Here is a 26,093-nt window from a genome sequence, read left to right as displayed (position 1 = left end):
ATTTAGCCGATTTATGGCAACATCTTTGGTTAGAATTGGCGATATCCCGTATTTTGCCTTGTTCAAGCAGCACCTCCTAGAGATAGAAAGCCTCCGCTCTCCATTTGTGACGTCAGAAAGTAGTCCATTTTCCCTTAGAATATGCAAGGGGAAAAAATTCCCTGCTCGTGCCAGTGTTATCGTTGTGAGGGGAAGAAATGATCGGACTCAGAATTAGCGATTTATATGCCCCACATCCAATCACTATGCGGTATTTGTGAGCCAATCAGGAAGATTCTACGTGAAAATACGAAGAAACGAAATAGGATGCTATTTTTCAAAATGTGGCAAACTTGCGAGGTAGTCTTAACGATGTTTATTTCAAATAGTGCAGAGGCCTTCTATCTCTAGGTGGTGCTGGTTCAAGATCCCAATTTCTCGTAGTTCTTCTCTGTGAAATGTGATCAATCGATTTTTTTCGTGAAATACGTTTTTGTTTACTGTGATTAGCAACAGCCCTTAATTTCAGCAATAATCAGCAGTTTCATAGATAATTTCATGTTTTGGCGACAGTTGGTGATATCCCGTATGTAGTATCGCAATTTCCCGCATTTTCTTCGATGGAGACTGTCCACCCGAGTATGTGGTTTGATGATGTTAAATTTTTCATTGTTAGAAATAATTTATCACGTCTGCCTTCTTTTTCTTAACCGAACGTGCACCTCATACACATTTCTCTACGAAATTTCTAGTGAATTGGCACATGACGGAATGTGTGTGTAGCCCCGAACGTATTTATATTGTCAGAAGTTGTGCTAGTTTCGTGTTCTTGTTGGTGGGGGGGGGGGGCGCCACCATGTTTCTCACACATTTTGAAGTAGAGATGGTAAAATGCTTGAATTTTTCATGTTATGTCAGTATCGTGTTGTAGCGGAGAGACTTTTTTAAATGGAAGACTGGGAGGGGGTTGGCTCACATCACGTCTGCCTGCAGACCACAGGTTGAGGAAACACTGTTTTAAGGGATTTAAAGTGTATATCAGTTCTTAGACTTCGTACGCAGGCATGTAACTAGGCTGGTGCAACCAGGGTCCCACAAAAAAAAATTCACACTCATTTTGCATAATAATAACCCGAGGGGACCTCCAGGAAAAAGTTTGCCCTGGGGGCCCCGAGAAGGTGTTGTACGGTCCTGTTTGTACGGCTCTTGTGTTGTTCACACGTCTAGCTGAAACCTAGCATTTTTGCTGGTGGCTGGCAGTTTGGAAACTGAATCCTCGAACCTAGAACGTGTGGTATTGATTGGCCTTGAATGCTAACCAACAGATCACTATGGCCGATATCGCTAAAAACCATCTTTTCTCTGTTTTTGCAACGCGTGGGTTCTTCTCGTCGGATCCATTCTTCGTCATCATCGCCACCTGTTGAAAAACAGTTACCAGGCGTAGACGGAAGTGCCACTGGAAGGCGTCGACGTGTTTGCAAAAGAAAGTGGGGTATTCGTCAGTGGAAAACAATTAGCGCGACAGAGCCTTTTTTTTTTTGTGGTTCATGTATTCGAGCCTCAACCGCGCCACGCGAGAGAGCGGCTCGTTTTCTTATTACTAGATCTTCACGTAGAGAGAATCGGACTGTAATCACACTCGGTATTGCTGCTGCTAGTGGTCGGTCTTCCGAGAAATGGATGTAATTTTTATGGAAAGTTATTCAATATATATTGCGCGTTCGCTCCCGCTTTACGCATGCGCTTTGTTTTTTTTCTTTTCTTTTCAAGATGATGAAGAAAGAATTGCAAATGTTTTCTTTATTTCTCTTTTTCTTAAACATTGGTTCAAGGTCAGTGGCTTTTCGCGGAACTTCTTCTGGGTCGGCGCATTTCTCGGGATAGAAGCGGAATGGAAAAAAAATGAAAGACCCTGTTTTTCCGCTCACTGTATAATCGCTTTCCTTTTCTTTTTTTGGACATTTCATTCAGTTTTCTGTCGTAGTAGTATCTATAGAAGAATGAATGAAAGTGTGTTGCCGATTGTGTGTGTGTGGGCTCCAGGAGAAAAGAAAAGGGCGTGTGGGAGGAAATATCATTTTTCCAGGTATTCTGTGTGGGTGTGAACCAATTTCACTTCTCCTTGTTTTTATATCTTATCTAAGTGGTTCTTGGCCTTTGAACAGTGAACCCTAATTCGAACCCTAAGTGCACTTCCAACGAAATTCAATTTACATTTTCGCACCTCTTTTGAATAATCAATGCACATATGGGATCAATAATTCTTACCATGAATTTACCTTCCATCATTGGAACCCGGAAGTTTAGGCACAAAAAGTGGATGAAGTAGGCAGGCAAAAAGGCATTTGTAATTTTTGGAAAGGAAGAAAAAATAACTAAAAATATATATATATAATAAAATTAAGTACCCAAAAACTAGCTGAAAAATTCGTTGCACTTAATCCACCTATTGTTTTAATTGTATTTTATAATAATTGCATTATTATCCAAGTTAAATTCATTTCAAGCCCAAAATAAAATGTTCGTAGACTCTCAGGATTAGGTCTATTCCAGGGTCACCATTACCAGACGCGGAGTCGGTAGAGAAAATGATGTGTGGGGCTCCCTCGAGTTGCGAATAATTCTCGTTTATTTGTTACATTATTTGGAATAATCATTTCTATAGTTGGAACATGGCTATCTTGTTTTATTTTTGGGATTTTTTTTATACTACCACGTATGCAGGACTCCTTCAAGCACGGCGTCCTGTGTGGCCGAATCAGTCACACATCCTGAGAGCTACTCTGGTGTAATCGAATACTAAATATGTATGTTTAATGAATAGTCATAGTTGTTTTTGTAGTGCATTTATGGTGCAAAAAAATAAAATTAAAAGCAACATGGCCATAGAGACCTGTCTGCTCCTACACCGCCTTGTGTGTGAGCCATGACGTCAATTCGTGGCCTCTTGGGACAATCATCGGTCCACTATTAACATAAAATGCACTGCAATGCCTGAGCGAAACATTATGTGAAGCATGTGGAGAGACAAAAATTTTTAATTTTCCTCTGCTTCTCTAACACGGGCTGCATTCATCTCAAACAAAATTATTCACGTCCAACACCATTCAGTCAAAGTAAAGTTAATGCATGTCAACACCAATCTCTGAGATCACTTGTTTACATCTGAATGGGGCTGGAAAGGAGGGGGGGGGGGTTTCTTTCTGATGATAATTAATACTGAGAGTTGGAAATTTTTGAAAAGAGGTTTTCTTTTTTGAAGTTCTCAATGCTCAAAATATCCCGATTTTACAGATTATGGCCTCTGAAATTCACTAACAAATTTAAAACTGTTAAAATAGGCAATTCTGGCACGAAAATTTCAAACATGGCATTTTTCAAGGAAACATTTTATTTTCTGGATATTATGCTGAGGTGAACTCGGAAAAAAAAGTCATATTGTCTCCGCCGGGACTCGAACCCATGCATACCGGGCAAGCATGCTACCATCTACACCACTGGAGACACGACCCTGCCTTCCTTATTTCACGCACGGTGGCGTGAGGTACTGAAGTAGAGACATTAGTAGCCTCTCTTAACTTCAGGATTTGGGGGGGGGGCCAGGTGGGGGGGGCAATTCCTGAAGTTAAGAGAGGCTACTAATGGTCAAATAGCGAGGTCCTCTCTACTTATTGAATGTATTTTTTAAAACAATTTTATTGTTCACAAAAAATATATATAAACAAGATTGATCTCTGGACCACTGGGCTGGAATTCAGTTAGCTTCCCTCTCGGGTAGGGGGAGGGGTCTATTCCCAAACTGGGCAGTTTCAAAATCGGGGTTGAAAATCCTCAACTCAAATTGATTTTGTGGGACCCCCGGTCTTAGCTGGAAGTAACAGCTTACATATTTACATACTTACTCTCGAAAATCAAGTACCGAGCTCACATCACTTACGCCCACTATGGACATGAAATCCCCCCCCCCCCCAAAGAACTCTTGTGTTAAGACGACTCCGAGTATGCAGTTTTGCTGGATTCCCCGAGATTAATCACTTTTGTCTACCGTATTTCACTTCAAAGCTTTATTTCTTCACAAGCACTCTGACCCTTGAAAACCCGCCATAAAGTTGATTTTCCCCCCGTGGCCCCCTTAAAATATCAAGGGACCACAAGAGGGAACCAAATATCACTGGTTTAAATAACTATTTTTCAAACGGTTGTTGAGGAATCCACGATGTGTGTGTCAGAACGGGGCAGAAATTATTGCGAAAATGTGAGGTGGCTTAGCATAACTCGTTTCCAGATAACGTGTTTATGTATCTCATCTGCAGACAGAGCCGTTGTCGTTTCGTTTGGCATAGGCCAGGAGACCCTCCTTGTTTGACCACGGAGTCACCCTTGGATAGGACGTATTCCAGTGATTCTAAAACTCATCTCACCCGCGACTCCCTTGCCTAGTTCATGGTTCGTCTGGCCGCTCCACATAATAGTTTAGTGGATATTCTCACTAATAAAAAACACTTCAAAGTATAAATAGGCACACAAATGATTATCTCCAGCTCGCCGCGACGCACACTTTGAGAAACACTGGCTTATTCTAATCTAGACAAATTAGAGTTTTCGTATCTCTGGTATTGGCAATTCCCAGCAGTGTTCGCCAGTATGCATCTAGATGCGTGATTCACGCATCAAAATTCGATTTTACCCCCCCCCCCCCCCGAATTTCGTTGAGAAGTGAAAATACCCCTCCAAATTTTAGATATATTTTTTTAATAGTGACTTCTCACTGATTGATAAAAAAATACCCCTTTTTCTTTACTCACGCACCCCTCAATATTTCGAAGAGGAGTGAAACTGCTCCTCAAAATTTTAAATTTCAGATAGCACTGATTCCCAGTAAGGCCGGCGTTACACTATAAAAGTTTTGTAAGAGCTCTTTGATAAAACCTGAAAAACAACCAATAAGCGTATCGGTTACATTGAAGCGAATGTAACCAATAGGACTATTGGTTATTTTCCCGAGTTTTGTAAAAGATCGTTCATCAGGCTTTTGATAGTGCAATCCTGGCCTAAACAATATTCATCTTATTATTAGGCCGGGATTACACTATAAAAGTTTCATGAATTTCATTTATAAAACTTGAAACATGCAACCAATAAGGTAATCGGTCGTATTTTCTCAAATGTAATCGATAACCTTATTGGTTGAATTTTTCAAGTTTTGCAAATGAAATTTTGTGTAACTTTTAAAGTGAAAACCCCGCCTTAAATAAGAAACGCATACTCTTTCGTATCTAAGCTGCATTCATTATTATGCATTGTAGTTATATTATGTCGAATTTTTAAATGATTTTCTGAGAAAGGGTTTAAAATAAAATCATGTTATGAGATACCGAAAACATTCGGCTACATTTTCGTAGAGATGGGGCTCCAGTAGATTTTCGTAGTGATCAATTGGTACTGCTCCCGCTTTTGTGGTTTTTGTGTGTGCACCACGAAGTTGGAATGCAAGTCTTTCCAATTCGGGAAACATCAGAATAGGAATCATTTTCTCAATCATTGTGTAACACCGGGTGCTATTCATCCGAGAGTGACTGAATCGGATCGCGCAAATACTGTAGTATCTATATGACGTGGAGAAGTTCTTCCTGTGTTCCAGTTTTCTCTTTTTAAAATAACAATGACATCCAAATCGCCATCGTACATTAAACGTGTGTGTGTGTGTATGCATTCATATTTGCCGGTGTAGGCGAAGGTACGCGTGCTTAGTCCTCCGTCAGTTTGATTGACCGCTCCTCTCATTCATTCCCTTTTGCGTCGAATGTTAACCCCGGATGCTGTTTCCCCCCCCCCTCCCCCGCCCCACCAAGTTTTTTTTTCAAACTCATTTGCATTTTTCCCTCTAAATTCATTCGCTACCTGGCCTTTATCATCACGCATCACGGTTTAAGCTAGATAAAAAAAAATTACTTAGCAAAAAATCGAAAAGTGGGGGGGGGGGGAACTCCAGTATAATGCTGATGATTGATGGATGGATTTGTACTCGTTTTACTGTTCGCCTCCTGTACGCATTTTTGCGAAAGTAGCTACTACATGCTTCAACCCAGCCACGCATCGGTAAAGAAACGGAGTTTCATATATTACCTATATAAGGGACCGTTCAAGTATTACGTCAGCAAATTTTTACTCATTTTTTACCCGTCACCAAACCTTTGACACCCCCTGTCAGCAAAATTTCGTCAGCACTGCCCCCACCTGCTGGTGGGATCAGAAGCGTACGCGGGAGGGGGGCCATAGGGGGCTCTCGTGCTCTTTCCGAAAAAATATTTTTTTTTTAAATGTAAAAAACATTTAAAAAAAAAAAAAAAATTTCGAAAGAAAATACCTTTATATGTTATTATAATCGATTTCTGTTAATTTCAATGCTATTTGAAGGGTAAGATTTCCCAAAATTTTTCTTTCAGAAATTCATTGCGACCCACCCTTTAAGCCATATATGGTAAACCTTTGACCTGCGGACCAATGTGGCCCTGAAGATTATCTGATGTGGCTTTGCCCCCTCAAACCCAATTTTGTAAAAATGAACTAAGCGGCACATTTTTACAGATCGCTTAAATGACCCGTGTCACAATTCCAGAGTATTTAAGTGGCCCGTGGCACATTCAAAGATCACGAAAGTAACCCGCGACACAGTTCCAGAACACTTAAACGGGGCGTGGCACATTTAGAGATCCCTTGAGTGACATATGGCGCAGTTTTAGAGCACTTAAGCGGCTCCCCAGTGTGGTTCTACATCAATCAAGTTACCGGCGGAACATTCCCTGATTACTTGAGTGATCCGTGGCATAATTACGGATTACTTCAGTGATGCGCTGCACAGTTCCACAGCACTTAAGCGGCCCGGAAATATTTCCATAGCATTTATGCAGCTTGGACACATTTCCCGAGCACTTGAAGGATACGTCAAACATTTAGAGATCGCTAAAGTGGCTCTGTAAGGGATTTATCATTAGGGGGAATGTTAGTTCAGGTGCCCACAAACAAGCGAAACAGTTTTCTTGTTTTTAGCGCACCAAGTGAGATGCCATTAAGAATATTTCATATTTTCATAAAAGATCGTTGATGACGTGAGCATCATCCAACCCCCCCCCCCCCTTGTCATGAAAAGGCAGCAAATCTGAATCCCTCATCGATGCTGACGTAATACTTGAATGACCCGTAAGCGAATTATTCTGTACTCGGTGATAAGGGGGAAAACGAAAATTTTGTGATGCAGTAATATCCCGACTTATACGCTAGCTGAAGTTGCGCGACTTAGTAGCTACGCGATTTTCTGTAAAAAAATTCACATTTCTGAAACGTGCATAATGATGATGTGCAAACATGTGACGAAACTATACTGATTTTCAGGCTACAATGCACGAAGATTGAAATTTCGCCAGGATTTAGAAATGGAATCCCAGTTCTGGTTATCTGCCATTTTCACATACAAGTTAGCAATTTCATAATACACCTGACGTCCAACGCCAGTTTGAAAAAATAATTTGTTAACGTGATGTTCTTTGATGACAATGCATCTGGTCTGTAAAGTTCAATTAATTTCAATCCAATGGTAAAAGTTGTTTTCTTGCTTTCAAACACAAACACCTTTTTTTTTTCTTTTGTTTTTTGATGGGTCAAGGTGTTCTCAAACCATTCGAAAAGTTTAACTCGTGACTTTCACTTGCACGTACTTTAGGAGGGAATACAGTCTTTTTTACTAGACCGGATTGCAGTCACAATGCAAATTAGTCATAGACGAGTACATCATACGCATCATCAGGACGCATCACAGTCGTAGTGAGATTTGCAAAACTCAATGCCTTTGTCCCACAAATTTGGCCCCAATTAACTTGATATTTACAGTGTATTTATATGAAAAACCTGTACCCTGACTTACACGAATTCGAGTTACGCAGTTGTCGTCAGTCCCACCTATCGAGTAACGTCGGGGTTTTATTTTATATAGGAAGACTACTCTGAGGAGGTTCTTGACCTTTTTTCAGCCGCGACTCAAAATTAAAAAAAAAATTTATCGGCTTCGCTAGCCATGAGACTTTGTTTGTGAAATTAGTGACGCAATAAGTGCATTTATAACCGGACCGTGAATGGAGCTTTACGACTCATCTAGGAAGCCTCTGCGAGTCAAGTTTGGACCGTGACCCATACCTTAAGGATCCCTGGCTGCAAGTGGATTGGAACAACCTCTCTCGGAAGTATCCGCGAATCAAATTCCGATGCAACCCATAGCTCAAGTATTCCTGGCTGCAGATGGATTTGAACGAACCATCGTGGAAGACCCTATGACCCAAGTTTGTGTCGCGACCCATAGGTTAAGAACCCCTGCTTTACATTCTACATCGGATCTGTCTTCGGTATACGGTTAAATTTGGTTGTTGACTCATCGGACGCGTGATCGTACCTTTCAAGGCGCCACACACGCCAGCGAAAAAAAGTTTTTCTTATCTTTATCGATTTCAGCAGGTTTATTTCGCATTTTTTGCTGAAGTCATATGAAGCAGTTCGTCTCAACCACTCGACGATCGCTCAGGAGCTTAATCATCATCATCCGGCTGAGATGAGCAACCGAATATCGCACTTCGTCTCATTGCATTGCAGTCGTTGCAGATTCAATCAAACCGCTGTTTCAGATGTTTAAGTAGTTGGAGGCGGGGAAAAGAAATTCAGTATATCTCGCGCTTCCATTAAGTTCTCGCATTTCTACGAGTATTCGAAAAGAAAAAAGAAATGTACCGAGTGAGCCAAAATTATTGCTTTTCCTTAAGATAGGCTACATCTTATTTGTAACCTTCACCTCTTTTTACATATAAATATATATTTATTTATTTTCCATTATCACGAAGTATTTCCGTTTGCGTGGGCTCGAAAATATGCTGTGCTTATGAGCAGCTAGATTCAGCTGTTTCTTCTTTTCTTATTACTAATAGCCGTTGTTGCCTTCGCCATTAGTGAAAAAAGAAGTTATAGCGTTGCGTGATAGATTTATATATCTTAATAATTCCTGATGTTTTGCCGCTAACTTACATTTAGCTGGTTTGATAATTTCGTTATGTTGCTGTTCTTTATTTACATTCGTTGGAACATTTTTGCAAGCTCAATGCCTTGCTTTTGAGTAAAGTAGTACTCAGATCGGCCCAAGATATCAAAGAAACAGGTAATTTCTGAATATTATGTCGAGTTGAACTCGGAAAGAAAAGTCATTTGGTCTCCGCCGGGACTCAACAAAGGCAAGCGAGCTTACCAGGATCGTATCTCCAGTGGTGTAGATTTTCATGCTTGCCCGGTTTGCAAGAGGGCCTTTCTCATTGGGGGGGGGGCAATGCCCCTCAGCGTCAAGTCTGGTCGACCGATCTAATGTGTGTGTGTATATATGAATTCACGTCATCATTATCGTGACCCCCCCCCCCCCCCGAGTTCAACTCGACATAATACATGCTTACCAGGATCGTATCTCCAGTGGTGTAGATTAGCATGCTTGCTCGGTTTGCAAGAGGATCTTTGTTTCAAATCCTGGCGGAGACCAGATGACTTTCCTTTCCAAGCTCAACTCGGCATAATATCCAGAAATTATGTTTCTTTAATGTAGTACTCAGTGCATTTGCTTTTGTTGGTTCATACCAAGTATCGGAACTGGGCCCCCTGACTTTGAGTTGATAGTGGCCCTAGGTAAAGCAGGTATTGTTCCCCCCCCCCTCACCCGGTCAAAGATGTATTGTACATGAGAAAATACCAGTTGTTTGTGAAGATATTAAAAAAAGATAAATGCAATAAAATGCATGCAATAAATATATGTTACTGCTTAAGTCCGAATTTCAGAATTGATTCCAGCTTTGGCCGGCTGATTCGTGGAGTGGCCGGAGATCCCTAGCTAAATTCGATGTGCTGATGTAAGACGGTCCGGTAGGCAACAAAATCCTTATTTTCTGCGGTTTATCAGCTTCGAGGCGCGAATGTGAGCCGGTCTCCCATTTGGTAGTCTCTCCCCCACAAAAAGCAGGCACACTCGATACTGACGCAACATAAAAATACGAGCATTTCCATTTTTACTTCAAAAAATGGAAGACAGTTGGAAGCACGAACTCGAAACAAGCGCAATTAAGCAACACATACGTTAGGGATACGCATACACTCAGAACACACATTCCGACATGTGGCGATTCGTTAGAAATTCCGTAAAGAAATGTGTATGAGGTGCATGTACGGCAAAGTAGTAGGTGACAAAATCCATTTTTTTCATCGCCAACTTGTGATAGATACATGGCTTATATACAGCGGCTGATTAAAGTCGGTCTGGGTCCCGGGCGCAAAAGAAAATATTGGGCCCTCCCTAAATTAGAGAAAAGTAAAGTTTCTGTTTTTCGGGGCCGTTTAGAAGTCTTCTGTCGGCGCGTTCGAAAAAATGCCTTTTCTCAACTTTCAGCCGTATCTGACATTTGTAATAGTTTCACGAAATTTTTGTAGTTTATCTGTAAAATTATCTGCAAGATCAAACGCATAATTTTTTTTTTTCAAATATGCAGAATCTTCATATACTAGATTTAAGGATTTCCATGTTGATTAAACATAACAAACTTTCCTGTTACTGCTTCATAAATAATTTTACGACCAAGAAGATGTAAAATTGAGGAATCGCGCAAAGAAATTGTGGCGCATTACAAGACACATTGTTCTCAAGTTGTTAGTTAATTGCATTTATTATATGTGTTCCTTTACTCTTTGGTGTTTTTTTTTACTCGAGTTTCATAATTTTGGTTTTCGCCCCTCATAATTCCTCTGCCAATTTATCATAGTGCGAAACTGTCACAAACGCGTGATCTATTAACTCCTTCCCGTGCAAGTTTTCGGCCACAAATCATTAAAAGGAGTATAGAAAAATGGTACGAGAAAAAAAAAAACTTTGGTTTATAGGATTGCAGTAAAGCTTCGCGATGATGAGGCGAGAGAAAAAAAAAACTTTATATAATTGTTTGAATTTATAGTATGGAATTTATTTCACTGGTGTTTGGACGAAATATATCGTCCGTGATCGCAAAGGGGTTAAATGGCTGATAGAAAAGAACAACATGAGCTGAGTTTGTGGATACATTTTGCCGTTATAGACCTACACTTGGAAGCATTTGTTGCCAGATTCGTTAGTCCTTCCCAATACATGTTGCTCAGATAGAGTAGGGCAACTGACTATTGTAAAGATCATCAGATTGCACTATTACAGTTAATATCCAATGCGTCGACGCATCAGCCGATTAAACAGAAGAGTTCAAATTGGAGGAGGTGCACAAAAATAAAAAGCTCCTTGATTTGTGGGAATTGATATTTGATAATACACATTTGTTAATGATTGGACATTTTAGAAAGAGTCCAAATGTGATTTAGACATATTTTTGGATTTTTCTAACAAAAAGAAAAAAAATATAGGCCTATAATGGGACGTCGTGTCGGAGGTGCGTCTCTTTTCCGGGAGGTGGCGGAATATCCCGCCACCTCCACTTGATATTGGATGGGTGTCCAATTAAAGCACGAAACTACGGAACTTAACGAAGAAGCCTTTATTTCGAAGCACACTCAAAACAGACAACCTTCCAGGACGGAAGCCACATTCCAACTCACGTTCTCTTCTCTTGGAAGATAGATTTTCTCTTCTCACCTTCTTTTAACAACGTATAAACGAACAAAGCGTATTATGTGGTGTAAAGGACGAGTGTCCTGTTTCCTATACAGAAATCGGACACTGCTCGGAACAATATTTTGACGCATCGTAATTCTATTATAATAATGTCAGAAATGTGTAGAAATTGGAAAAAAACTGACCCTTTTATGCTTCTACGAAATGAAGGCTCCATCAAGGTTTTAAAATGTAATCATTCTCCGTTGAAGATACGCCCGTCATTTTGTTTATTTTTTTTCCTCTTGCATTTATGTCGGGCCTTTTGATGTCGCTGCAGATGATGGTGATGATGATGGGTCATCATCTGTGGCTTGGTTGGAGAGTCGGTTTTTTTTTTCCCCAGCATCTTTTTGGTCGCGACGCTGGAACGCGTGACATTCCGTTCCAATGTTGAATGCGTTGTTGATTTCAAGCTGGTGACTCAGATAATGTCCACGTCCATAACAGCATTAAATTGCATATATTTTCTTGCATTCTGAAGGGAACGCGAAACCAATTTTCCCGCTTTCCGTTGTATCTTCAAACATTAGGGCTGGACAAATCGCAAAAAAATCTGATCGCCAGAAAAATGCTTCTTTGACTTTCTGGGCATAATTGACCCTCTTTCATGTTGGCAGATACTCTGCTATAAATTCCAAACATATTTTATGCTGCTCTCATCCTGCAATTGAGAAACTACACAAAGAAAATTTTTGGCGCCAATGCCAATTTTTTAGGCGACTCGGCACCTTGGGTTTGTCCAGCCCTGCATTACGTTAAATGCTTGTGGTGCAAAAAATCAATTGCAGCTAAAGAGCCTAAAGTAATTTGAAAATATTGATTGCATAGTGAATTTGATAAAAAAAAATCCTCACCATACAATTGCATGAGATGACATTTTCGATCGAATCAACGATGTTTTAATTGTTGTTCTCATTTATTTTCCCAGTATTTGTAATCGTTTTTTAGGAAATGTTGCGGATTTTTGAATCGCTTATAATTTTTACCATTACTAAGCTAACAAAGTGAACAAGAGGTCTACATACAGGGAACGAATGAAAATTCCGAACAGTGCCTGTATAAAGTCCCAAGGGTTAAAAAGACTCAAAGGATCAAATTTTGCTCATTTTTGTTAAAAATGTTATCTCTGTGGCTCATGCATAGCTTCGGAAGTACAAAACGTGAAAACTAATGTTAAAGGCCTACTTCATTGGGATGGGGGGGATGCCTACAATTCAGATTATGAACAATTAATAATGCTGGTGTGTCGTTTATGGAGAGCTCGTTTGATGAAGATTGGTATTGATTCTTGTTATTTGTACTCATCTGAAAATCATACAATGTATATTTCATATAGTTGAACACTCCTTGCTGTTGATAAAAAATACTACAAATCGTGCGAAAATTTTGTTTTGATATTTGATGTTCTCTTCTTTATATTAACCACTACAAAAAAAAGAGGGGGGGGGGAAGGGAAAATTAAATTTTTAAATCCCCCCTTATGCGGTTTTTTAAATATTTTTCCCGTTTTAGTTTGTTGATATTGTCCATTATAAACTTTCAATGTAATAACCAGTATGGGTCTTTAGATCTCTTGGCTAATTTTTTTTTGTCTCATCTTGTGTTTATGTACAAAATGAAACAATAAAAGGAATCAAATTGAAAAAGTAAAGTCCGACTTGAAAGTCGAGAAAAGGAGGGCGGTGATTAAAAATATTGGAAGGGGGGGGGGGAAGTACGACGGGTAGTCGCCATAATAGAAAATAATGTGATTGAAAAATGATTTTGTATAAGGGTGACTGTTTGTGTGTGTGTGCACGACCATGAAAATGTTATGAATATTTAAAATGATACGAGACAAATCAACGAAAATTATTCCTCCTACAAAAAGAACCCGGAAATATTTTTGCCCTGGGTTTGGTAATGGTGACCCTGAGTTTGTTTACCAAGCTATGTTCCCCCCCCCCCCCCGCACAATGGTGCCCCTGCAACCATTGTGCGCCCATACGATGGGCAAGATACGCATTCCGCCATAAAACGCGGCTCTGTTCATGACATCGTCTGCAGGATTCAAAGGTATTAAATCGAAAAGCTACTAAACATCGAAAAATAATTTGATTTCATTCATCTATTTTAATAATTGATTACGGAAATTAAAGCACATTCATTAAGGAATAAAAAAAAATCAAGAATGTCCCGATAAACGGTGCGTATGGTCACTTTATGTGGTGGGTCCCGCTACAAAAAGTTTGAGAACCACTGCCTTAAGGTAACGGTGCTCAACCTTTAGGAGAGTGTGGGCCACTTCATTGATTTGAATACCAGGGCTCCTACTGTATCCTACTTTTTTACCAAAAGCTATCAACAACATTCGTATGATTGATTTTAATTGAAGAGGGAATCATCGATATAATGTCAGATAATACAAATTTAGTAGATTGCAATTAATGATTCTGCCAAAGTAGAAATTGTACCGGTTTTAAAATTATTTTTGGGAGGGGGTATGTCTGATCATTTTGTGGTTTATTAATTTTTCATTTGCTTAGTTTGAGGGTTGAGTAGTGACTGAAAACTTCTGCCTAGTTGAAAAAAATAATTTTGTATTTACCACTTCATAGTCTTGGACAGTAACTAGCATTCATCATTCAAAATTATTTTCCACATTCTGTGTATAGGTGACACAACAGTTTGCTTTGCAAAGCAGTTGGATACATGGGCCTATTCTTGGTTTTGTGACTTTGATGCTACCCGACAGCATTCAATTGTCTTCTGTATTTTTAGAGCATGCAGAGGCATAAACAATATTTACAATGCCCAGCAATGAGCTAGAAATTAAAGTGCTTCATTTGTCAAAAACGATTACGCTGGTATTGAGCGCTAAAATTTAAACAAATCCTTTTAAAAAAAAGGGATGGACAACGCAGTAAAACCATCTGGTCCACCTTGATTTATTTATATCAGACCTTTCAATTTACACATTTTGCACCTGTGCTTCTGGAAAGTGATCTCGAAAGAGCGTCATTCTTGAAAAAATTACATGTCATCATAATTTGCAAGAGAGTTGACAGACTGGACTGTAGGAGACTCTAAGAAAAGAATGTAATATTATTGTGAGGAGAGACAGAAAAGGAATCTGTGGTTGCTAATACCCTATTTCGGACAAAAGTTGTGTTTGTAACCAAGTCATTTCTGTCATTTTGCTTTGGCTTGAGTCAATCTTACGGGATACTGAAATAGTGTGCTTTGTGAATTTTTTTTTTTTTTAATTTTTTAAAAATAAACAAATATATATATATTTTTATTATGCTATGATTAAGTTGTGTCTAGAGTGTACCCTCCCCCCGTCCTACTCTTTCTAATTTTTTGAGTGGGAGCCCCCTGGAATACGTGTCGCGGGCCACTTAAGTGATCTGAAAATGTGTTGTGGGTCGCTTAAGTGTTCTGGAAATGTACCGCTTAGTTCATTTTTACAAAAATCGGTTTGAGGTCGCGGACCTCATCAGATGACTTTGAGGGGCCACATTCGGTCGCGGACCATGAGTTGAGCATGCATACTTTAAAGTTTACGGGCGTGGCAGTTTGTCATGAGTCATGACTTTTCCTTATTTTTTTTTTGGTACATCATTAAATTTTATAATAGGCTACTATATATCTAAGGTGTTTCAAATTTTCTTTGCTGTTGTAATTTGATCATATTAGCACAAACGAACTTTAATTTAATGATGCTACGTAAAAAGCTAAAAATCTTTTTTTTTCCTAATTCTAGGTCCACCTGGCGGTGTGCGGATGGTCAACGGAAGTTCCGGACACATGGCCATGCCACTGCAGGTGCCACCGGGTCACCTCGTGCAGCAGGTGCTCGACGAGAACGGTGCCGTCAGGCACATAGTGTTCTCACCTCCAATGCCGTTGCCCGTCGGACCACATTATGTAAGTTATTGCCTCTTATATTTAATTGTAGTTAATGTTTCTATATGGGTTTCTTATTTTGTTTTTTCCCATAAAAACACGGCGTTAACGAGAGCAGTGCTCACACGTGCCGCATGTGAACGTCCATAGCCCAAAAAAAAGGCTTTGTTTATAATAATCAGGATAAGGTCGTTGACCAATGACATGCCTCTTATTGTTATTACATATTTATTTTTCCTTGTTCCTGTCTATTTTCAATTTATTTTTCTCTCTTCTCTCGTAGCCGTCTTACGCTTATTATAGCACAACCAGTGCCGACAATGTCACATTACAATAGTTTCCCCCTTTATCTCTCTAAGATCTTCTGAAATAACTTGTATATTTAAGAGTATAAGGGAAAAAAATAATAATAAGCAGACGTCGTCTACAACACAATCGGTTGTAAATCGTTGGACGCTCAACGTGATATTGGCAGGTTTCCTGTCAGTTTTCTTCAATCGGGGGACATTTTTTCCCGTCGTTTCTGAAGCTGCACTTCGAAATAAAATGCTGTTCTGATCACCTGGTCGAGAGGTTCTTGACTTTTTTTTTTTGCTCCAGGAACTCTTTTGGCCAATGAGGTGAAAGCCACGACCCCTTTACAGAATCATGTTCAGCACATAATAATATAAAAACTATTTGTTAATTGCTTTCTCATCCAAACTCACGGACACCCTGAAACTTTCCCACGAACCCTTGGTTAAGAACCACTAACCTAGACGGGCTAGTTGGAATCCTTCATCGTAAGGTTTTGGAGACCATACCTACAGAGGAACATAGACTTGGTTGAAGGGGTGCAGAGAAGAGCTACGCGTGTCCTTATTGGCACATGGGGCTTGAGTTATGAAGAGAGACTTCATTTTTTGAATATGTTTACATTGGATGAACGCAGGTGTCGAGGAGATATGATCGAAGTGTTCAAAATTTTCAATGGGACAGATAGGATGGACTATGAACTTTTAGTACACCGCCAATCGACTGCCTTTACAAGGGGACATCAGTATCGATTGGTAAGGGGCAAGGCTATGGTGTCGCAGGGAATTTTTCTCTAATAGGGTTGTTAATAAATGGAATAGCTTACCCCCGGAGGTAGTAAAATGTAACACAATCGACACGTTTAAAAAGAAATACGATAAACATGTTGGGGTAAATCGAGAAGCTCTGTCCATACTTACATTAAGACAACCATAAGTTTTCTTTATGGGCATTGTATAATATTTTATCATCTGTATATATTGATTATAATTTTTGTTAATTGCATTTGCTGTATTTTTGGAATATATGACATCCATATTTTTGTGGGCATCTTTTTCTCAGCCACGTCGTTGAGCATTTTGCCTGTTATGGCGTTGTATTTGTACACTGAAGAGCCAAAAAAACTGGTGCAAATGCCTAATATCGTGTAGGGCCCCCGCGAGCCCGCAGAAGTGCCGCAACACGACGTGGCATGGACTCGACTAATGTCTGAAGTAGTGCTGGAGGTAATTGACACCATGAATCCTGCAGGGCTGTCCATAAATCCGTAGGAGTAAGAGGGGGTAGAGATCTCTTCTGAACAGCACGTTGCAAGGCATCCCAGATATGTTCAATAATGTTCATGTCTGGGGATTTAGGTGGCCAGCAGAAGTGTCTAAAGTCAGAAGAGTGTTCCTGGAGCCACTTTGCAGCAATTCTGGCCGTATGGGGTGTCGCATTGTCCTGCTGAAATTGTCCAAGTCCGTCGGAATGCACAATGGGCATGAGTGGGTGCAGGTGATCAGACAGGATGCTTACGTACCTGTCAGAGTCGTATCTAGACGTATCAGGGGTCCCATATCGCGCCAACTGCACACGCCCCATACCATGACAGAGCCTCCACCAGCTTGAACAGTCCCCTGTTGACATGCAGGGTCCATGGATTCATGAGGTTGTCTCCATACCCGTACACGTCCATCAGCTCGAAGCAATTGGAACACGTTGCCTGGTGAGTCAGACCAGGCAACGTGTTTCCAGTCCTCAACAGTCCAATGTCGGTGTTGTCGGGCCCAGGCGATGCGTAAAGCTTTGTGTCGTGCAGTCATCAAGGGTACACGAGTGGGCCTTCGGCTCCGAAAGCCCATATCGATGATGTTTCGTTGAATGGTTCGCACGCTGACACTTGTTGATGGCCCAGCATTGAAATCTGCAGAATTTCCGGAAGGGTTGCACGTCTGTCACGTTTAATGATTCTCGTTGGTCCCGTTCTTGCATGATCTTTTTCCGGCCGCATCGATGTCGTAGATTTAATTTTTTACCGGATTCCCGATGTTCACGGTACACTCCTGAAATGGTCGTACGTGAAAATCCAAATTTCATCGCTACCTCGGAGATGCTATGTCCCATCTCTCGTGCGCCGACTATAACACCACGTTCAAACTCACTTAAATCTCGATAACCTGCCATTGTAGCAGCAGTAACCGATCTAACAACTATGCCAGACACTTGTTGTGCTATATAGGCGTTGCCGACCGTAGCGCCGTACTCTGATTGGTTCCATATCTCTTTATTTGCATACGCATGCCGAACCAGTTTATTTGCATTATGTTTTCATACGATCGAACCAGATTTAGAAAGATCGCGATAGCAATGAAATACGTACTTGCTACCGTTCCCTCTTGTTTCGTGCTAAAACCGGAGCAATCGTCTTGCCGTTTCTTTTTTTCTTTCTCTTTCTGCTGAAAAGAGCGTTTGTATTGTTTCCCACTGCTGGGGAAAATTTCATTAGCGTCATCAAAAAAAAAAAAAAATATATATATATATATATATATATATATTAACAGTGTTTTTGAAAAGTCTCTTTTTGAACATCTCGGTTTTGCTGACTTTTGCTGACAAGGAGGGGGGGGGGTCAAAAATGTCTGAAAATCTGCTTGCGTAATACTTGAATGGCCCCTTATTGATATTCTTCCCCGGGTTTCAACCTGGGACCACGACGGCAACCTTCACGGTGGTAGACGAGCATCCAACCACCACGCCACACTCGGACTCATTTTTATTTATTGTTGAAAAACCTCATTCCTGGCCTTGTTTTCCTCCTTGCTGAACAGCTTGCTCTTTTCTTATCGATCTTCTCATTGTGCAGCTCGTCACCATTGCTTTCCGAATTTTCAACAGATTCTTTTTTTTTTTTTTTGTTCGTTTTCGTTTTGAATAATTATTGATCGCATTTAAATTATTTTTACGAGTTCTATATTCTTCACTTCTAATACACTCACATACCCTCTACTTAACACTATTCAGTCAAAGTTTTCCACTCTGTTATGACGATGGAGTCGAGGAATATCATTTTTGGTTTTCTGATTTGATATAGAGGGTGGTCAGAGCAGCTGTTAACGGGGGATGCAATGCCACCAGCCTCGAGAATTATGTTGCAAAAAAAAAAAAAAAAAGTTAAGTTCCGCGACGGGACGGGCCAAGAAATACGGTACGTAATGAAAATGCCCCAGGAAAAAAAAAAATATAAATGTCTCGCCTTGAAAATATTTATCTTCCATAGATGCCTGCCAGTCTGTCTATGCCTTGTATAAATATATACGAGTATATTAAATATTTAAAAAAAAAATAAAAAACACCAGGCGTGTACATGCATTTTAAATCTTTTCTTTCTGTTCTTTTCCCTTGTTTGGTTATAAAATATACGCTATTCTGTTATCGTTTTTGTGTGTGTGTGTCGCTTCAGGCGTCACCCGTTCTTGAATTACATCGGGTCTGGACGTCAAGACTCTTCATGTTGTCACCATCCAAGAAAGACAGTGAGAGACACTCTCTCTTGAATCTTATGGAGAAAAATAATATTTCCCACAGTCTCTTCTTTTCTTAATATTATGTATCTCTTAAAGTAGGGCATATTAAAAACTACTTCTCCCCCCCCCCCCTTCTCCCGATCAAATGTAATTCTCACATGTCCTCAAATGTCTTTTCTTTCTTCTTGTTTGGTCCTTCATTCTAGTCTTTCTTTTTTTCTTTCTTTTTTTTGAAAAAGAAAGGCTAAGTTTGGCGGTTGATGATGGTGTTGCGTGGGTAGCGTCTCTCTTTTTAATGTGTATGTCCCTGATAACTGACGGAATCTTCTTTAATTAACAGGGAAAGAAAGAAAGAAAAAGAAAGAAGAATGTCATCATGTTGTGGATTGAAGTGTTCCAGATGCCCGCTCGTTTGTGGTGGTGGTGGGTGCTGTTGTTGTGAGAGTTTCGTGACCCTGGAGGAATTCCCAATTTTTACTTCGAATTAATTGTTCTCTCTCAGTTTTGGGGTTCGTCAATTATGTTCAGGAACGAAACTCGACTGCTCCAGCTTCGCGAAGAAGGGAGGTTTATCGACCTCCAGTGTCAGTGCCGCTTTCGCCGCAGTGGAGGTCGGCTGAAGTTGGCTTTCTGTGGTTCCCCAACTTCGAGGAACAAATGCGGACCGATCTGCCCGTTAAAAAGTCTCGCCACAGAGAGCAACAGGCCTACAACGATACAGTTATTCAATCGTTATACTTCACTCATAGTTTTTGAAAAAAACCTGATGGCAGATGGTGTCACCACACGCAACAAACATTACACAGAAACAAACTCCACGTCAGGTTCATAACATGTACACGCACGTTCCAGCATGTACCAATTCGGTATAAGTTCCGAAGAGATATGGATGAGGTGCAGTGTATGGTTTAGTAGTGTCAATGTAGCTGCTGTTTTTTTGTTTTTTTTGAAACAGGGTGCTCGAGATTTGCTTTTCCCTCCTAGGACGATGTGACAATTCTTGCGATGCTGGGTTATTATAATAAGGGGCCGCGGATGAAAATCAAGTGGAAAGGGAGCCCATGACGGGTGGTTCAGAGGCCACAGAAAGCCTCAGACAAGGGCCACAGAGAGCTTTGAAAATATATGCCGTTATACTAAAGGTGCTCAACCTTTAGCTGAGTGCGGGCCATTTCATTGGTTTGAAAACTTGTCGCGGGACACTCAAGGCATATGGAAATTTGTCTTGGGGCCACTTCAGTGATATAGAACTGTGCCGCAGGTTACTTGAGTTACGTGGAACTGCACCGCAGGTCGCTTAAATACTCTGAATCTGTGCCACACGTCACTCAAGTGATCTTTTAATGTGTCGCGGGCCACTCGAGTGATGCTGAACGGAACTGTCGGAACTGTCAGCTCTCGGAACTGTACTATGGGTCACTTACGTGAGTTGTAAATGTGCCGCTAGTTCATTTTTAGAAAATTAGATTTGAGGTCGGGGCCGCATCACAGATGACTCCGAGAGCCACGGGTCGAGCATATATGCCGTATATGTATACCGAGAGAGTGGCTGACAGGGCTCTGGCAGTGCTGCTTTACCTTTTTTCCCCCATGGCCCTTTTGAATATATTTTCTTTTTCGTGGCCTGTTGTCTTATCCAGGGGCCCCCCATCCAGCAGAGATGTCCTTTTATATTTATTGAATTGATGTTTTTCAATTAATTTAGTGTGCTGATTTTTATTAAGTAAATAAGGTTGGTTTCCGGACCCCTGGACGAAAGTTTAATGAGCTTCCCTCATTTCCTGGTTCTCTGCAGGGCCGTCTCAACATCATGGGCGTCCGGATAAGATGATGCTCTGGAGGAGGACACGTACTTGGCTGGAAAAAGTACCTTACATGCTAACTACATACTCACTGTCCATAATAATATCAGATTTCATCATGTAGCTCCTTACGGACCATAAGCGGATACAGGCTCAGCGGATTTGCAGTGCATTTATAGTGCAAGAAAAGTAAAATCAAAACAAAATGGGTTCCAGAGCCCCGCTCCCCTCCACCTTGTGTGATCCATGACGTCAACTGATGGCCTCTTGTGACATTCATCGGCCAGCTTTGACTGCATCATATAATATATGTAATACAATGAAGCCTGATGCGTGAGTAAGACATGTTATGTGAAGCATGTGGAGAAATAAACTTCTAATTTTTCTTATGCAGTCGATCCCGCTTATAATGTTCCCCCGCTAAGTACGACTTATTTTCGTGGTCTTGACTTAAGTACTTCTCATTAAGATTTCCCGTTTAAAGCGTTTTCCCGCTTACAACGTTTTCGCGTGACAGTTTTTTGCGAAAAACGTTATACTTGATACATTGAGAGATTCTCCACACGTAGAAAAATGTTCTGTTTGAATGTTTGCAGCAGCGCTGGATAAAAGTCCGAAACATTTGCATGCCAGACTTGAAAGTCAACTTTTGCCCCGAATCAATATTCTTATATACTAGCGTCAGTTGGGGGGGGGGGGGCATGTACTTGATAAAGATATACGTCCCGGATTGCCGAGCAATGGAAATCTGTTCAGCCCTGATATTTGTAGGAAATCCCGCTACTTTTTGTAACCGAACCTTCTTTGGATTGTACTCTTATGTGTTGTTGTATGTGTGGAGCAATTCGAATCAATGTCGCGGAGCCACGAAATGCGCTTAAATGTAATCTGTTTCATCCTGTGTCTGTGTTCGTTGTTGAGCGAGAGAGAACCCGTGTGCGTGTAACAGACAAAAAAAAAACCCGTAAACATTTGCCGAGGTCGTTCCCGATTGACAGTGAGAGAAGGAATGTCTTTTTTTTGTGTGTATGTTCCTCTCTCGTCGTCGTCACGTGATCTTAGCTGCTCTGTTCGCGGGACTCGTCAAGGGATGACAAATCATAATACAGTATGTAGAGAGGTAAAAAAAAGTGTCCCATCGGTTGCAGGTCACGTTGTCGGAGGAATGTTGGATGCCAACATGATAATGATGATGATGATAATAATAACTCTTTCCCAATTTTTTTTTTCGTTCATTGTTTCGTGAGCAAAAAGGTCGCGCCAAATGGCGGTGATGGAGAAGAGAAAAATTTTCTCTCTATCTTTCTTTTCTTTTTCCATAAACGGGACGTACCCTGTTGGTCTCGTGCTTCTATTGCTGCGACATTGTCTGCTGACTGATAAAGCGAGGAACAGTGATAAGGTTTTTGGTATTTTGGATATTGCCTGTGATAGTAAATAGAGGAGCGTGGGAACAGAAACGACCTCAGCGCGTTTTTCCTTTGTTTATTGAGATTTCAAATGGAATCAAATGACTGACGCAGTTGCTTTAGTGCGTGGAAGTTACTGGGTTTGATGGTTGGGATTCCGTCTGTTTTAAATGGAAAACATTGTAAACACGCTCTCAGGCATAATCTTACAGATGCACCCCCGACCCACCTCCGCATACAGGTTGCTAGTAAACCTGACGCTACAGTCCTGCTCAGTATGAACACTGACGTGGCGGGACAGGATAAATCTCCCGGCCAAGTGTCAGCGAGGTCAGGTTTGATAGGTGCCACTCTCTTAATGTCTGGTTTTTTGCTAAGGATACTAATCCAGAGCCTTGAACCAATAGTTTGGCACTGCATAACGGCAACGCCAAACTAAGCTTCATCCCACAACAGTAGGATAAAACTAAACTATCTCCCGCCGCTCATTAGAGCGGCACCTGAAATATCATATATGCCATATATGCTAAACGAGTTGTCCTCGGAGTCATCTGGTGTGTCCCGGGACCTCAAACCTAATTTTGTAAAAGTGGACTGAGCAGGCACATTTCTAGATCACTTAAAAGAGTGGTTATCAAGATTTACAGATCACTTGAGTCACCTGCGGCAGTTCCAGAGCACTTGAGCTGTCAGTGGCGCAGTTCCGCATCACTCGGGTGATTCCGGCACATTTACAGATTTTAGTGATAGAATTTTGTGTGGAAAGAGAGAGGGTCCTACGTAGGAGATTGACCATGTAGATTTTTTCCCCCCGCGTCTCCTTCTACAGCACTCACATGCAACCGATCTTCCCCCCGTTAAAAAGTCTTGCCGCCGCAGACAGCAACAGGCCTACAACGATAAAATCTTCAATCGTTAAACTTCACTCGTAGTTCGAAAAACGAGTGGCAGACGGCAGCATTATAACAAGCATTACACAGAGACAAGCTTCACAACACGGACACGCACATTCCAACATGTACCAATTCGGTAGGAGCTCCGCAGAGGAACATGGACGATGTGTATGCGTGGTATAGTAGTAGCGCACATATGCAGCCCATCATATCCACAGTCATATTACAATGAAATAACTGCTCTAAAAGTACATGCAGCGGCTCTTGATTTCGTTGGTGTCTGCAGTAGGATGGTGACTCGTCGATTTTCTAGTGTGTATTTGATTTTTTTTTAAATTGAAAAAGCAAAACAAAATTACATACAATACAAAACAAAACGCAAAAGAAATACTATGAAAAATAATGCATACATTATACAACTTTTAAGGGGACCTAATACTACTGCACCTCGAGATTTCATATCGCTGGTGTTCGTTTTGGCCCGTCCAGGGTAAGCGGCGGCGGGAAGGCTTTTAGTGTATTCTTCAAAAACGTCTTGAATGGACGTGGAGGGGGGGGGGGAACTCTCATTAATAGTATATTCAAGTGGATATTATATCTTACCATATTAATCAAATGCGTTTTTTCCTTCAAGAAAATCTCTTCTGTTTTCGATCTTTTTCCCTTCATTACCCAATTCTCCCTCTTTTTTTTTTTTAACATTGAAAAGAAAAGTCTGGGAAAAAGATAACCCATTTACCATATAATAGTGAGCGTAGGGGGTATCTATGGTCTCTTAGAAACATTCATTTTCTAGTCGTTCACTGATTTTTGTAAGTTGTTGAGAACTTGAGTGTAAGTGTTGTGGTTTTTTTGAATGGAGTAACTCTCTTAACCTTTTTCCGCCCGGGGTCACCTTTCAGCCATGTTTTCTTCCCCCAGTCTTAAGCAGGCCCTATTATACAGTAATGTCCCCCGACTTGCGCGTACTCCGAGTTACGTTGTTTTCTGTGAAGAATGTACACATTGCTCAGTTCCAGCGTGATCTTTTGAATTTAAAATGCCAGACACGTGAATATTCCTTACGGAACTCCTCTAATGTAAAGGGTATCTGTTGGAAAAGTAGCAACACCCTCCCATAGCCCATCAATATATCCACACCCGACCAAACATGGTAACACTTTTTTGAAGTATATGAAAGTAGAAAAAAAAAACAACGAAAATATAAAGTAAACAAAAAAATGTGAAAATTTAGCATCTGTGGTAAGCACAATGAGACGGTATGCATAAGATACAGAATTTACACAGAAGTGCTGAAGAACCGCCCTTACTGAAAGAGATAATTTTAGAATTATTAGAAGAAAAAAGATTTCGTAATCGATGGAAATTTATAATTAATGAGAAAAAAAAAGTCACGGAATTACTGAAAGAAATAATTGTAGAACTACTGGTGGAAATAATTTCGGAATTATTGAGGCTAATTTCAGAATTGTTAAAAGTAATAATTTTCATTAAAAAAAATTAAGAATTTTCGAAAGAAATAATTTAATAATTAAGGAGAACTTGAAATTAATGAAAAAATGATAATTTCAGAATCACCAGGAGAAATGTCAGATTTAATAAGACGAAACAATTGATTAAAAATAATTAATTAATTAATGAAAGGAAGTTATTTGAAAATAAATAACACAATTTCAAATTTAATGAAAGAAGTAAATTCAGATTTAAAACAAAACTGTTAGCAATAAGTTGGAGAGAAAACTTGTTCAATTACCGAGAATATCACGGTATGACTGAAAAACCTGAAATCCACGTTTTTTAACAAATCAACGTTTTCACGCTGCACACGGTGCAGGTAACCTGCTCCTAGGAAAACCCGTCTTTAACCAGCTGGATTATTTTTGTGTAACTACTGTGCTGTATTTATGAGATTGCACACCCTAGCGTATTCAACGTACGTGGTTGTCGTCATTAGTCATAGTCGGGGTAATTATTGTATTCAAAATTAGAAGATCCACGCTCTATATACGTAGATTGAAACTTTTCTCAAATCTAAATTGGCGTTTACCTCCTCCTCCTACGTAAATTGAGCTTCTGTTCGTGACGTCATTCAGACTGAATTATTGTATCTCGGCAAAATGACTCTTTTGAGCGACGAACTTACTGCGACACACCTGCGCGTCATTAAATGCCAGAATACCCCACTTTGAGAGCCCAGCTGTCAAATAAGCATGGTGTTATCAGCTCACTATTTATTTCTTGCGGTGCCACCTGTTTCAATTAAAATATTAAAATACGGTGTTAGACACTTGTTATTGTCTTTGATGCTCATTTCCGAGAATCTGCGCATTCAGTTGTGAGATTCCCCCCCCCCCTTCCCCACTTTAGTTGCGAATCTATATTTTACTGTTGCTTATTGTGTTGAAACTATAGTAATTCTTTATTTTACAGCATTTGCATAATATGTTGTGTCGCAAACAAAAAAAAGAAAGCATTTCCTCTCTTCCCATGTTTGAGGCTTTCATAGCGACACAAATCCAACAACGTACCATACATATTTATTTATTGATTTTTTTTTTAAAATAGGAGTAGATGAGTGCCCTTCTGTACGAAAGTTTTCGACAGCTGGCTGA

General features: G+C 40.3%; 1 protein-coding gene across 1 annotated transcript in view; it reads left to right on the top strand.

Moving 5' to 3' along the window:
• Positions 1 to 26,093, top strand: part of LOC149070760 (fibronectin type-III domain-containing protein 3A-like) — a 125,302-nt gene that overhangs the window by 52,437 nt on the left and 46,772 nt on the right. Inside the window, exon 2 of the mRNA XM_089248785.1 lies at positions 15,435 to 15,598. Coding sequence (XP_089104911.1) covers positions 15,435 to 15,598 — 164 coding nt within the window. The remainder of the gene's footprint in view (positions 1 to 15,434; positions 15,599 to 26,093) is intronic.

The sequence above is a fragment of the Pholcus phalangioides genome, unplaced genomic scaffold (genome assembly GCF_987345545.1).
Source record: "Pholcus phalangioides strain wild (caught in Gottingen) unplaced genomic scaffold, Ppha-v1.0 ptg000020l_1, whole genome shotgun sequence".
Classification (NCBI taxonomy): Eukaryota; Metazoa; Arthropoda; class Arachnida; order Araneae; family Pholcidae; genus Pholcus; species Pholcus phalangioides.
Note: the sequence above shows the minus strand (reverse complement) of the source record. Positions and strands in the feature narration are given on the sequence as shown.